Source organism: Manis pentadactyla, chromosome 17, assembly GCF_030020395.1.
Source record: "Manis pentadactyla isolate mManPen7 chromosome 17, mManPen7.hap1, whole genome shotgun sequence".
In the NCBI taxonomy this organism is placed as follows: domain Eukaryota; kingdom Metazoa; phylum Chordata; class Mammalia; order Pholidota; family Manidae; genus Manis; species Manis pentadactyla.
This window is the reverse complement of record NC_080035.1, coordinates 36,695,874-36,709,496: the sequence shown is the minus strand read 5'-3', so window position 1 is coordinate 36,709,496 and position 13,623 is coordinate 36,695,874. Positions and strand designations below refer to the sequence as shown.

The 13,623-nt window shown below is 40.1% G+C and overlaps 1 protein-coding gene across 13 annotated transcripts in view; it reads right to left on the bottom strand.

Annotated features, from left to right (window-relative positions):
• LMO7 (LIM domain 7) overlaps nucleotides 1-13,623 on the bottom strand; it is a 192,186-nt gene that overhangs the window by 87,213 nt on the left and 91,350 nt on the right. For all 13 annotated transcript variants that reach the window (XM_036893911.2, XM_036893917.2, XM_036893906.2 and 10 more), the window contains one exon: nucleotides 1,293-1,399. In XM_036893911.2, coding sequence (XP_036749806.2) covers nucleotides 1,293-1,399 — 107 coding nt within the window. The remainder of the gene's footprint in view (nucleotides 1-1,292; nucleotides 1,400-13,623) is intronic.

Below are 13,623 nucleotides of genomic sequence, written 5' to 3'. Positions count from 1 at the left end.
ACTCATCCATAGAGGTATTTTTCATGGGAGTTAAACACAACCTTGCGTTACAGCAGAAGGAAACGTGCCATTCTGGCAATCAAACTTAGGGTCTCTCAACTATCTTCTATTTAATCGGAAATGCAGACAGACTCTCCCCTGCTATGTACATGTCACTGCTGCACAGGTTGCAAATGCATATTCAACAGAACTAGAAGCATATAGGTTTAAAATGGTTTGTTAGTTTAAAAATACGTATTATTAGACTTTAAAAGATTAATTCTACTTGGTAAATTCTACTGTTAAATGACAATGTGCACTATCAAAGTTATTTACATACAGTTATTTTTCTTTAGAAAAAAATACTGGCTTACATTAAATATTTTACAGTCAATTTTTATATAATTAGTAAAGCTATTACAAAAGGGATATTAACCATATAAGTTAAATCTTTGAATCAGTAGAAACTACTTTTTCCTTTTCTACAGATAGAATAAAGTGTTTACTTTCTCCCTTGGAAAAATGTTAATTATGTTTAAGAGCCATGATAAGGAGGTAGTCATTATTACAAAACTAAATTGTTTTCCTGTCATATTTATCTGATAACAGGGGTTTTTCTGATTCACTGAGAGCAAATTAGATTTATAGGAGGAAAAAAGACTCACAAGAGCTTAAAACCAGATTTCCTGAAACCATACACTCACACATGAACACCATTTTCTATCAAAAACACAAGAGACACCTGCACATGTATTTTTATCCCCACTTTCTCCTCTGCACTATTAAAATGGTGAAAAACAGTTCTTTTTTAGAAATCAGCCACAATTGACAAGGTCATTAGCATTATATCTTGACCCCAGGTACTGCTACCTTCCAAATGTTAAGAAAGCCTCATACTACTGTACCACTCATTTTATGTTAGCAATTATGGCTTAATTCCAAATATATATATTTTAAAAACTACTTTAAAATAATTATTTTTACTCTAAGTATAATATTATCTCTAAATTCACTTTATAGGTATAGTGAATATCCTCACCATTAGCAACCAAACACAACCATGTTAGCTAAGCATTAAAATACAAACTACCATTTCAGTTAGTGTAGAGATTTCAATAACAATATGTCATGGTTTCAATTACAGGCAGCTTCACATTCAGAGTCCCTAAGCTGGTTTTTAAATCATCTGTTATGGAATGAAAACAGAGAAAGACAGACGAATGATTCTTCAGTAATCATGAACTCTCAGGAATTCTTTTTACATAAGCTATAAGCCCTAAGTTTAAAATGTATAACAAACCAGTGAAACTTACTTGACAGTGACTCGATTTGATAAATCCTGTAGATCCCCAGGATGGAAAAGCTGAGCTTGTTTCAATCCAATCTGTTCACAAGCTTTCAAAAAAACATTTATGTTATCCTGTGAAAAAGAAGTGGAAAGTGATTGCTTAGCAGAGCTTGCTCACCGATGAAGGTTACAAATTATTATGATGTAACTTCCAAGCTTCAAAGTCCAATTACAGCCAGCAAAACAAGGAGGCAGCAAGATCAATGCATATATGTATATTTTTTTAAAGACGACATGTATCGCCTTTCAGTCTTCCAGAGCATAAACGGTAGTTCTATCTTATGCCCTGGCATACACTGTTTCTGTGATCTTTGTGGCTGGCACGTTAAACATTACCTGTTACAGGACAAGTGCCTGGCCACTGAGCAGTAATCTACACTTTGATGTCAGCTCCACTCTGCAAACAAACGCCCTCTTCCCAGCTTTGCACGACAAGCCTCACCTCTCCTCTTTAAAAATAACTCCAGCTACTGACATTCACCCACCCAGAAACTGTTGGCAGGGAAGAAATAAGAGGAGGAACATTCTGTTTCTATGATTACAAATTACAGAATGACTGTGGAATACCACACCTGGAATCTGGGTTTGGTTGCAGAGCTGGCTCTCGACAGACAAGGAAACCACACTACAAGACCCAGGAGAAGCCCAGGGCTTGCTGGCTAACCCGCATAGTTTAGGTGTGGTACATTACTAACACCTGCACCTGCCTCAGGATCTGCCTTCAAAAAATGAAAATCTAGGTTACCCTCAAGTCTAATTTCAAACCCAAACCGTCCATTCACAAACCATTGCTTTCATTCAAATCAACCGCTACACAAACACTAATTACAACAGTAACATACAGTTCGTGAGTCGAGTTAGCTTGCGCTGCCATCTTTACTCAATTTTATAAATGAAAGCCATTTACAGGATTGAGCTTTTGAAGATGCCATGTGGGAGCTTTGCCTTGCGCTGGTGAGGTTCTCAGGAAGAGAAGGACCTCACAGCACGCCAACACATGTTGGTCCACTTACACATTGCTGGCAGCACCGCATCCCCAGCGTGAGCCTCTGGGGCTTCCCTGGAAGCTCACCTCCCCACCAGCAGTGGGCTGCCAGCGGCCAGAAGACAACCTGCCACTCGAAGAATGGCAGAATGACTCTTTTCCTATGTTGAGAAGCTCATCTCCACAGGAAGAAAAGGCAGGTGTACAGCAAAGTGGAGGGAATGCTAGAGAAAGAAAGAGGAAGAGGCCAAGTTCAGCAGTTCCAATTCCTGGAAAGCGAGGGGTTTAGGGAAAAGGTAAGCAAATGAATGGCAAGAGAAAAGGGATACAGGCTGCTAAGGGACTAACAGACCTTTAAAAATACTATTTGTAGAGGTGGGAGTTTATGGCCAGATACTATCAGTAAGAGACCGTGTGAACGACCTAGCTGAAAGCCAGCTGAAGGCTGAAATCTGTAATTCATTTGAAGTAAGAGGTCAAAAACAAAAGGAACTTTAAGTCAAAAGTTGAGCAGCTCAATGGAAGGAGGCTCCCCGCACATACCCCCAGAAAGGAAAACTGTATTGGCAAAATTCCAGGAGAAGTGATTATTTTAAGCTCACATAATTTCTAAAACCTGTACTATCTAATTACCAAATGACTGAAATTAATGGTTCTAAAACTGCCTCAGAGAAGCAGACAAGAACAAATGGCTTGGTGCACCAGTACCCCAAATCCTACAGGAAGAAAATCTCATTTCAAAAAAGGGATAATCCATTTAGAGGTCTTCCTACAAATTCAGTTTGGTTCTGAATGTTTAAAATGTTACAAAACATTATAACAAAGTTAAACCAAAAGTAAACTTATTGAACTGACAGCCAAATAGCTCTTCATGCTTTATAAAAACATGGTAGTATTTATCCGGTTGACAAATATGTACATGTTTCTGAGAATAAAGTCACTTCAAAACCATCCAAGTATTTGGAAAGAGATATCTTAAAATCTAACATGACTATACTTCATTGAAGATAAAGAAAAAAATATGATTAAATTCTAGTTCTAAAGAAAGCCTTTACATTAAAAGGCAGACTATCTTTTGAATAGCTCAATGATGCCTAAGTTGAAAACCAACTTTATTAACAAAGTCGCATGTGGCCTACATAGTGGGAACAGGTTGTATTAAGTAAGATCAGAATTATAACTAAATCATGTCTACTGGATTTGAACCCACTAGTAATTTATTTTTTGCAATTTCTAAAGGACCTAGGCAGATAGTTGCCTAAGGGGAGATACAGAATCATAAAATTTTCATGTCTGTCAACACATCACGAAGCCACACCCAGCTCAACATAGTAAATGGGAATCATTTAGTCCTCATTCAATGGAATCATTTTCACTTGAAACTAACAAAGATAACAGTAAAAACAAAGGACAAACCTGAAACAAATCTTATCTCATTAATCTGGTAGCCAGGACCCCCAGTTAGCTCTGCCACTAACCACTTGTGTGGCTTTGGAAGCATTAGCCAACCTTTCTGGCCCTATCTTTCTTATCTTGTGAAATGAGTAGTAGTTTCTGCATCTGTAACCCATCCTTAAGGGCAAATGACTTCTCAGCAAGGGAAGGGAAGCCCAGCACTCACCAGCCCAACCCTTCACAGAAATATTTCATAGCCCAGTTTACATAAAATATTTTGTGTCAAAAGCCTGCACCAAATGCTCCAATTCCTATACTTCGAGGCCCTAAAGTGACTTCACAAAAACAAAATATTGATCCCTGAAGATCTGCAATAGCTCCTTTGGTTTTAAATTTCTGTGACATGAAAAAAAGCAGATACCATATAAACACATAGAGCATGGCTAATTCTCCCCAGTCCCCCTCTGCTCCTTAGTTGAATCAGTTATAAGAGGTGTGGGGTGGAGGGTACGACGGTCGGGTAGAGATGAACAGATCAGAAACAATACTTGATAGTGACGGAGGCCAGACGAGGAAGCCACAAAGATTTACCGAGACCCCCAGGTTTATTAGTCCATCACAGTACCTCTTTTGGCTATCTACTGTTCCACAGCAAGGAAGAGTAAATCATCCCAAAATTTAACAGCTTAAGACAACAGACATTCATGATTTCTCATTGTGTCTAGAGGTCAGAAATTCAGGAGAGCCCAAGTTGGAGGGCTGTGGTTTGGAGGTGTCTCATCAGGGGGGTCTGCAGTCACCTCAAGGCCTTCCTGAGGCTTGAAGAAGCTCCTCCTAGGGTGGTTGTCTCAGGGCTGGCAAATCAGGGCCAGCTGTCGGCAGGAAGCCTCAACCAAATGGGCATCTCCACTGAGCTGCTTTACAGAGCAAATGACCCAAGCGAAGGCAAGGTGGCAGCTACAGTGCCTCATGTCTAACTTTTCAAGTCACAGTTCCTTATTTCCTGGTATCCTACTAGTTACTCAGGGGAGCCCTATTCCATGTGAGGACTACACAAGAAAAAAAGTGGTAGGAAGTGAGAATAACTGGGGACCACAGTTACTCTGGCCTCAGACATTCATGTCCCTCCCACATGCAAAATACACTCACCCCTCCCAAGGCCCTGGAAATCCTCAGCCCTTTACAAGATGATCTCAAAGTCTCAAATCTCATTAGACCCAGGTGTTCCTGAGGTGTAGTTCCTTAAGAATAGCCCTCGACTACCGTTCCTCAACTTGAATGCCACTGAACTAAAGCAACAGGTTACCTGCCCCCCACACATACCCAACATTCAATGGTGGGACACATCCCCATTCAAAGTGTGGAGAAATGAATCATTAGGATTCAAGGCCAGTGAATGCCACTGCATGGTTTTTTGCCTCACCCCCTGGATTCTTGATTCCATCTTAAAATCATCTCTCTACTTCCTTAAAAAGTCACTGTATGTTGCCATCATCCAAAAGACAAACAACAACAAATATTGGCGCGGTTGTGGAGAAAGGGGAACCCTCCTACACTGCTGGTGGGAATGTAAATTAGTTCAACCATTGTGGAAAGCAGTATGGAGGTTCCTCAAAAAGCTCAGAATAGAAATACCATTTGACCCAGGAATCCCACTTCTAAGAATTTACCCTAAGAAGGCAGCAGCCCAATTTGAAAAAGACAGATGCACCCCTGTTTATTGCAGCACTATTTACAATAGCCAGGAAATGGAAGTAACCTAAGTGTCCATCAGTAGATGAATGGATGAAGAAGATGTGGTACATATACACAATGGAATATTATTCAGCCATAAGAAGAAAACAAATCCTACCATTTGCAACAACATGGATGGAGCTAGAGGGTATTATGCTCAGTGAAATAAGCCAAGCGGAGAAAGACAAGTACCAAATGATTTCACTCATCTGTGGAGTATAAGAACAAAGAAAAACTGAAGGAACAAAACAGCAGCGGAATACAGAACCCAAGAAAGGACTAACAGTTACCAAAGGGAAAGGGACTGGGGAGGATGAGTGGGAAGGGAGGGAGAAGGGGGGGAAGAAAAAAGGGGGCCTTACGATTAGCATGTATAATGTGGGGGGAGGCACAGGGAGGGCTGTGCAACACAGAGAAGACAAGTAGTGATTTTACAGCATCTTACTACACTGATGGACAGTGACTAATGGGGTATGTGGGGGGGACTTGGTGAAGGGGAAGTCTATTAAACATAATGTTCCTCATGTAATTGTAGATTAATAATAACAAAAAATTTTTTTAAAAGTCACTGTGTTTTTCAGGAGTGTAGCTTTCTCAGTCTGCTTCCTGCCTGTAGGAGTCTGAGGGACTAAATTTTATAATCCTCTGTCCTTTTCAGGCTGTGTTTACAGTATTGCTGCAAATGCAATTGTCTCCAAAATACTGTAAGTCTTCTGTGAATCTTATGGGATTTCATTCCATTAGACAAAAACTACACCCACAAATCCCTTCAAGAGAAGCCCTTCTCTAAGTTGGTCTGCTCAGATGAGGGGGGCACACCATCAGTGAACCATTCCTCCCAGGCTCACTTTGGCCTGCTATTCCCAGTAAGGTTCTATCCTACTTCAAGAAAAATTTTCAGCTTAAAAAAGAGTGCATTATCTAATTCCTCTGAATTTGAGCACATGATGGTGCAGATCAATTTATCCTGAGGCCAAAAGTCTTTGTGACATCCATTCCTTTTCTATTTATGGTATGGCACTGAGGCCCCTACACCTCCTCTGCCTCTGGAATTGACAGTACCAGGAAGTCAGGTCTACGCTGGCAATGAAAAGGTTGTTGAGCAGCACAAACTGAACTAAGTCCATACTTTAGAGTAACGGTCCCCAGTCAGCCACATCAGAATCACCAGAAGGTGCAGAGTCACTACTCAGGGGAAGCTGACGCCCTAGCTGGAGAGCAGCTGACTGAGCCTCTGGCTTCTCTACGTGTGGCCCACACACCGTCAGCATGGGCGTCCCTGAGAGCCCAGTAGGCACACATGCTCTACATCCACCCAGACCTACTGAATTAGAATCCACATTCCAAGATCCTCCAGCTGATCAATAGTTGTACACAAATAAGTTTTCTGGCAAATAAGATAAGGAAAATATTTCCAGAGATGATTCAAAGCAGCGTTTCTCTTCAGTGTGGACACCAATCCCTTAGAGATTACAGAACCCACAGGCCACCATCCGAAGTACTTGAATGTCATTCCTATGATATACTTATGATCATATAAAAAATTTTAAAGCTTCTCCTATGCAAGAGAGGGACTACAATATACCCAAATTTGCAGTTTAATTATGCAGTTTTCATTAAGAAAGCAGTTTAGTCACAATTTTGCTCAGATGACCGTAATTTTTATTATTTCGGAGAATCTATCCTCTATTTTATGGCCTAGCTAATGCATGTAAGCTGTGAAGGAACACCTGCATTTTATGGCTACATTTTACAGAGCTCCAGCTGTAGTAGTTATTTGTGAGGAAAATAAGCAGATAGGTTTTTCTGTTTTGTTTTTTTTTTAGTTTTCCTTCAGTCCTTATTTCTGTACAAAGAAAAAATCGCAGTTGTTTGCTCATAAGCAAAAGAACTGAGGGCAAGGAGAGCGGTAAAGTTTTGTCATGTGAAAACGGGAGTGGGAACCAAGCAGGAATGCTTACAAGGGATTTCCAGGCGACACTGAGGGCCCAGCGGATTATATATGATAAGTGTGCCGGCAGCTTGCTCATTTTTCTCTCCAGCACTGCTGGGAAGAGCAGGAGCAAAAACCAGACCAAGAGAGACAGGGCTGAGAACTGGCAAGTTAAGGCAGCGGCAGGTCAAAGGAATGCTGGCTGAATGCTCTGGGAAAGGGCTAGGTACTGAAACAGTCAACTTGGGGGGCAATTAACCACGCTGAAGCAAAAGCACTCTTTGTCAAATACAACATGCATTAAGGTACGGTCTTGCATATTACTCCCATTAAACTTTACACCATAAATGAATTCTAAATGACTTACCTACTTGTAATTTTGTTTTAAATGTTATAACAAATGCTTAAGTTTTATCTGAGGACAACTGAGTGGCTGCCAGAGGTGGAGGCAAGGGGGATGGGGGGCCAAAATGGGAATAAAAGAGAAAGTTCTGTCCTCAAACTATCCATGTTCTGTGCTCCAAAGTAAAACAAATAATTGCTTAAATATGTCATAGTGATGCTAGAACATATTTTGCAAAGCAATGAAGCATGTTTAATGAAGGAAAACTACACAGTAAAACTGCAGTTAGCTGGGATTCACCTTCCTTCGGCGCAGCCTCTCCCCTCTGCTCCGGGCAGTCACTTTACAAACGATACAGCTGGATCACCAGCCCTCAGGACTCCTTGCTTTATGAGGCTGACTCACTTTCAGTCATCCTATGTCAAAAAAAGGCCAAGGACTCCCTCATGCTAATTGTAAAACATCGATCCTGAATCTACCTACTTAATTCAAACTAAATCTGGTCTTTCTCCCACATGACAGCCCCTTAGCTATTCGGACAGGTCTCCTACCCCGCATACTCCGTGTTCCCCCAGCCTCATGCCTCCTCTTCAATATCCCTGGTTTCCTCAACATCCCTAGTCCTTCATGTGACATTTTTCAGTTTTCATACAATCCTGACCCTCCACTGAATAGTGGATTTTCCCATGTTAACATTTGAGTTCTTACTATATATCAGGCAGAATGCTCAGGCACTTGGCCAAATGATCTCAAATTCCCACCAAAAAAGAACATGAAGTCTTATTGCTTCCATTTTATGCATGAGAAAACTGAGGTTGAAGAGGTGTGCGACTTGCCCAAGGTGAGTGGTAGAGCTGAATTCAAACCAAGCAGTTCAACTCTTGAGTCTGTGTTCTTAACTATCAGAAAATTTCCCACTGCTGCTGTAAACCACAATTTAGTGGCTTAAAACAAGACAAGGTCATTACCTTACAGCTCTAGAGTACAAACAAATAAAATCAGTCTCACGGGGTTAAAATCAAGGTATTGGCAGAGCAGTGCTCTTCTGGCGGCTCCAGGAGAGCATCTATTTCCTTTTCTGTCTCCTACAGGCTCCATTCCTCCATCTTCAAAACCACCGGCACTGGGCGGAGTCTCCCTCACAGTACCGTCTACCTGGTTCTCACTCCCTTGTCCACACTCTCACAAAGACCTGTATGATTACACCAGTCAGGCCCGACTGGATAATCCAGGCTCCTCTCCCCATCTCAAGATCAAATGATTAGCAACCTTAATTCCACCTGCAACCTATTTCTGTGCCACCTTACAGCACATTCACAGGTTCCATGGGTTGGAGGGTAAAATGTCTTTGGGAGCCATGGGGCCCCCTTCTCAAAGTGAAGCATCTGTAACTCCAAACATTACTCCAGGGATGGTTAATTATCACAACAATCATCGCCCCTTGAAGGGTCACCCTAATAATAACAGTCCCCTTGTAAAATGAAAATAGAGTGATTGTGAGGATTTGGTGAGGCACTAGATATGTGATTGTCGTAGTTTCTAGCATATAGTAAGTGGTCAGTAAATGGACAGAATTTACCTAACTTCTCTTCACACAGGCTGTGGGTATTTTGAATTGTTGACATCTACAGTTCACAGGACAACATCACAGTTTTAATGCTCCAGGAGGCTGGTCCAATTCAGATGAAAAATAAGGTGGATATAAAGAATCTGAATTGGAAATCATGGATTAAAAAAATCATATTATCCTATCAGTGGGGTCAGGTATGTAGATAATATAAGACCACTGACTCATGTGATTGATTCTTTTCAGCTAAATTCAGTTGAAATTCATTCCTGATAAGCTTTTTTTTTTTGGAGCCTTGGGCCCAAAAAATCTATATCATTTTTAATTCCAGATTTTTATATCCAGTACACTAGCTATGCCTTATTGCTCCAACATCTACAAATTGAACTAAGTTCAGTTTCCATGTTTTCATCCCATCTTTTCCTTTTTTTTTTTATGGAAACAAGACAAGTACAAAGCCGTAAGGCAACTGCCAGAAGCTTATATGGAGAAGTAAACTCTCTCCAAATTCACATGGTTTACATTTTGGATCCTTAAAATTGAGCGTTTTTACTTAACTATTTAAGATTTCATCTAAAAACATTAGCATCTGGTCCACTTTTCTCCATCTTGACTATACCAATGGCAGTACAACAGATACTTAGCAAGAACTAAGACCGGTGCTTAAAAGAGGAAGGCTGGTAACATGAGTGACTAAAATGTAAATGAATAAAATGGACATAATGTCAGGGAGATGACAAGGAAACCAGAGTCCCATCCTGCCTACAGGACACCTCACATAATGGTTGCTTTGAGGGAATGCAGACCTGTTGTTACCAGATCTACTGAAAAGTCAGAAATGAGGACTATATCTAAAATCCGAGGTTATGCAAACATTGGTTTAAATTTTAAAAAACAAGCAAAAACTGTGTAAGCTAAACAAAACCACCCTAGGCCATTTCATGACCTCGAGCAGGTTTCGTGGACTCTGCTGGGACTACCCCAGTGATGTGCTGCTACAGAGCACTTGCTTGGGATGGACGAGGTGGACTTCTACTAATTACTTTCTCTTTTGTTCAATAATCACAAATCATCCCTTTAACAATCTCTTTCCATAATGTTGCTAGGGACAACATCTGAAATAGACATTGATCCCTTTTTTTTTTTTTTTTTCTGCCATTTCCAAGTGTGCACTCTTAGGTAGACTGCTTCATTCTCCACAGGTTCCCTTGTTCTCCCCTTCCCTCCACCAACCTCTGCTCCATATTTACCATCTCAATAAACTACTATGGCAAAAAACCCTGGCTTCTCTGTCAAGCCATTAACAAGCCCTACACACTCTTCCACCAAAGCATTTAGAAGCACCGACCACTTCTCACCATTCCCAAAATTGCCACCATCTGATCTGGACAACTGTATTGAGTTCCCAGAGAAATAAAACCAACAGCATATGTGTGTGTGTACATATATATATAATCATATATACATATACATACATACCATATATACACATGTGTATATATGTATACATATATATGTTTACAGTGTCTATATGTGTGTATATATATATATGTGCGTATATATATATAAAGATTTGTTATAAGGAATTGGCTCTTGCAATAATAGAAGCTGAGATATCCCAAAATCTGCCCACCCACAAGCTGGGCACCCAGAAGAGCTGACAGTGTAGTTTCAGTCTGGGTCCAGAGGGATGAGGACCAAAGAGTTCATGGCATGTGTAAGCTCCAGGTCAAAAGCCAGCAGGCCTGAGACCCAAGAGGAGCCAATGCTTTCGTTCAAGTCCAAAGGCATGAAAAGACCAGGGTCCCAGGTCCCCAGTCAGGCAGGCACAGTTCCATCTTACCCAAGGAGCATCAGCCTTTTTGTGCTAGTCATGTCCTCAGCTGATCAGATGAAGCCCGCACACAGGAGGGAGGACAATTTGCTTTACTCAGTCTACCAATTCAAACATTGATCTCATCCAAAAAACACCCTCAAAGACACGTCAATAATATTTTAATAACGTTTGACCAAATATCTAGACACACCATGGCCCAGTCAAACTAACACAAATAATCATCATTCTTTACCTGGCTTTCCTGATTCTCAAGTTCTTTCAGTCTATTCTTCACACACCAACCCACCTGTGATCTTTTTTTTTACCTTGGTTTTATTGAGATATGATTCACAAACCATACAATTCACCCATTTAAAGTGTATGCGTCAATGATTTTTTAGTATATTCACAGATACGTGCATCTTTTACCACAGCTAACCAAAAGCCCCTAATGGCTTGTCGCCGTGCTTAGAGTATAATGTGACCTGCCCACAAAAGCCCATGAAGCCTTATGCAGCCTTGCTAGCCTACCTCTCTATGACATGCAGCTCCTGAGCTGGTCCTCCTTGTCGGTCCAGCCTGCTCCGAACTTGATCCCCCTTCTTCTTCTTCTGTTTGGAAAACTCCCACCCATCCCTGCACCTTCCCACTTCCTCACTTCATTCAAGTCTCTGATCAAATGTGAACTCTAGAAATAAGCTGTCTCTGAAATACTTCTCATACATGCACTCAGTCGTTCTCCATCATCCACTTTATTGTTTCAGTGTAATTACTGGTTACTGACAAGGTTGTTATTGACTTACTAACCATGCTCCATCAGGGAGGAACTCTCTCTGCCTTCTCTGTGGCTGTGTCCCAAGTCCCTAGGACAGTACCTGGCTCCTAGCAGGTGTTTAATACGCATTTTTAGGAAGGGAGGGGTAAAAACCCATCAAGTGACCAACGCCTTCTGGATTCTGTTTCTTACTAACCTCATTTGTTCTTCCCCTTCCAATTCTACATTACAAAAGGTGCCTAAAGAGAGATGTTCCAAGGGCTTGTGCATCTGAATAAAACCGTCATGTATGATATAATCTTACTCTGAATCAATTTTTTTTCAACTCTATGAGTTAATTGTAGTGTTGCTTTAGGAATCTGTTAATTTTTTTTTAAAGTTGCCCTTAAGGCTGAAAGTTGATATATAAGTGTTCGTCTTAGATTTAAAAACAAGTAAGTTCTGGAACTCTAGGGAAGAGCTCCTGAACTTGTGCCAATGCCATGACTAAAAGATTGTGGCTAAAAATAAAACAGGAGTTTCCTGATTTGCAGTGCTGCTGTGAATTATGAGGATATAGGAAACCACTTCAACTGAGATTTTCAGTTTCCACTCTTGGTGACACTTATCTTTAATTGCAAGTTGGAGAGAAGCAGAGAGACAAGGAGACTCTTGTGGAAACCTCCTAAAAATACTTTATAATAACTCAATCACTGACTTCTTTATGTGCCATTTATATGAAGGTGTGAAGGCATTTGGATATTTAATATCTAATATATGTTACCTTGAAGTCAGCCAGTGACAATATACATTCAGTCTATTTTATCAGCCTTGACTATTGGTTAACCCCAAACTATTTCAAAATACAGTGGTGACCCACAAAAATTCCAGCAAAATATACATTAGGAAAAAACTATTTAAATTAAAGTATAACCATGGAAAATGCCATTTTCAATGTGTAAAGTAGCCCTACTTAAGTAAATGGCTAACTTCTATGCTATAATTTCTTATACCAGAGTAGCAGTACATTAATAATGGCAATACTATAGTACTTTCCAATATTTTATTAAGAAAAAGTACTCCATGCTTTTGTTATTGTTTTGTTTTTAAAGAAAATAATGAGAGTGACAAACTAGTAAAATGAGAATACTTTAGATTTTAGTGTTTGAGGCCTAACTGTACAACTTATAACAATGCTTTACCTTCTTTTTGAAATAAAAACATTTCTTTGGTGTAGTTTTAATCATGACATCACCACTGAGCAATTTTAATCAATTTTTTATTAAATTGATATCACTTAACCTTTATCATCTCTATTAAGAAATGAAAGAAAATATTGCGATGAAACACTAAAGTCTGATCCGGCATATGTGATTGTTCCAATACAGTAATAAGTGAGAAATGAACAAAAATATAAAAGTATAGTAATTTATAAAAACATTTAGCTCCCATTATTTATCAACTGTGAGGAAAACAGGAACAGGAAAATTAAGTAAGAGTTGAGGCAGAAGTGTTATGGGAGGGAACCTCAATGTTGCCCCCCAACCCACCATTCATTTGGAGATGGGAAGTCATTGCAGCCAGATATCTGCTCAGTATAACTGCTGCTCTTCTTAGCTAAGCATTCAAACAGGCAACAATCAGTGAATCAAAAAATATTTGCTTGGTGGAAGCCTCTCCCAAATTTGCTGGGTGAATGTCCTCAAATCTACAATAGCAATATAATTCAAGAACAGAATATAGACACTAATAACCTTACCATTAAATGG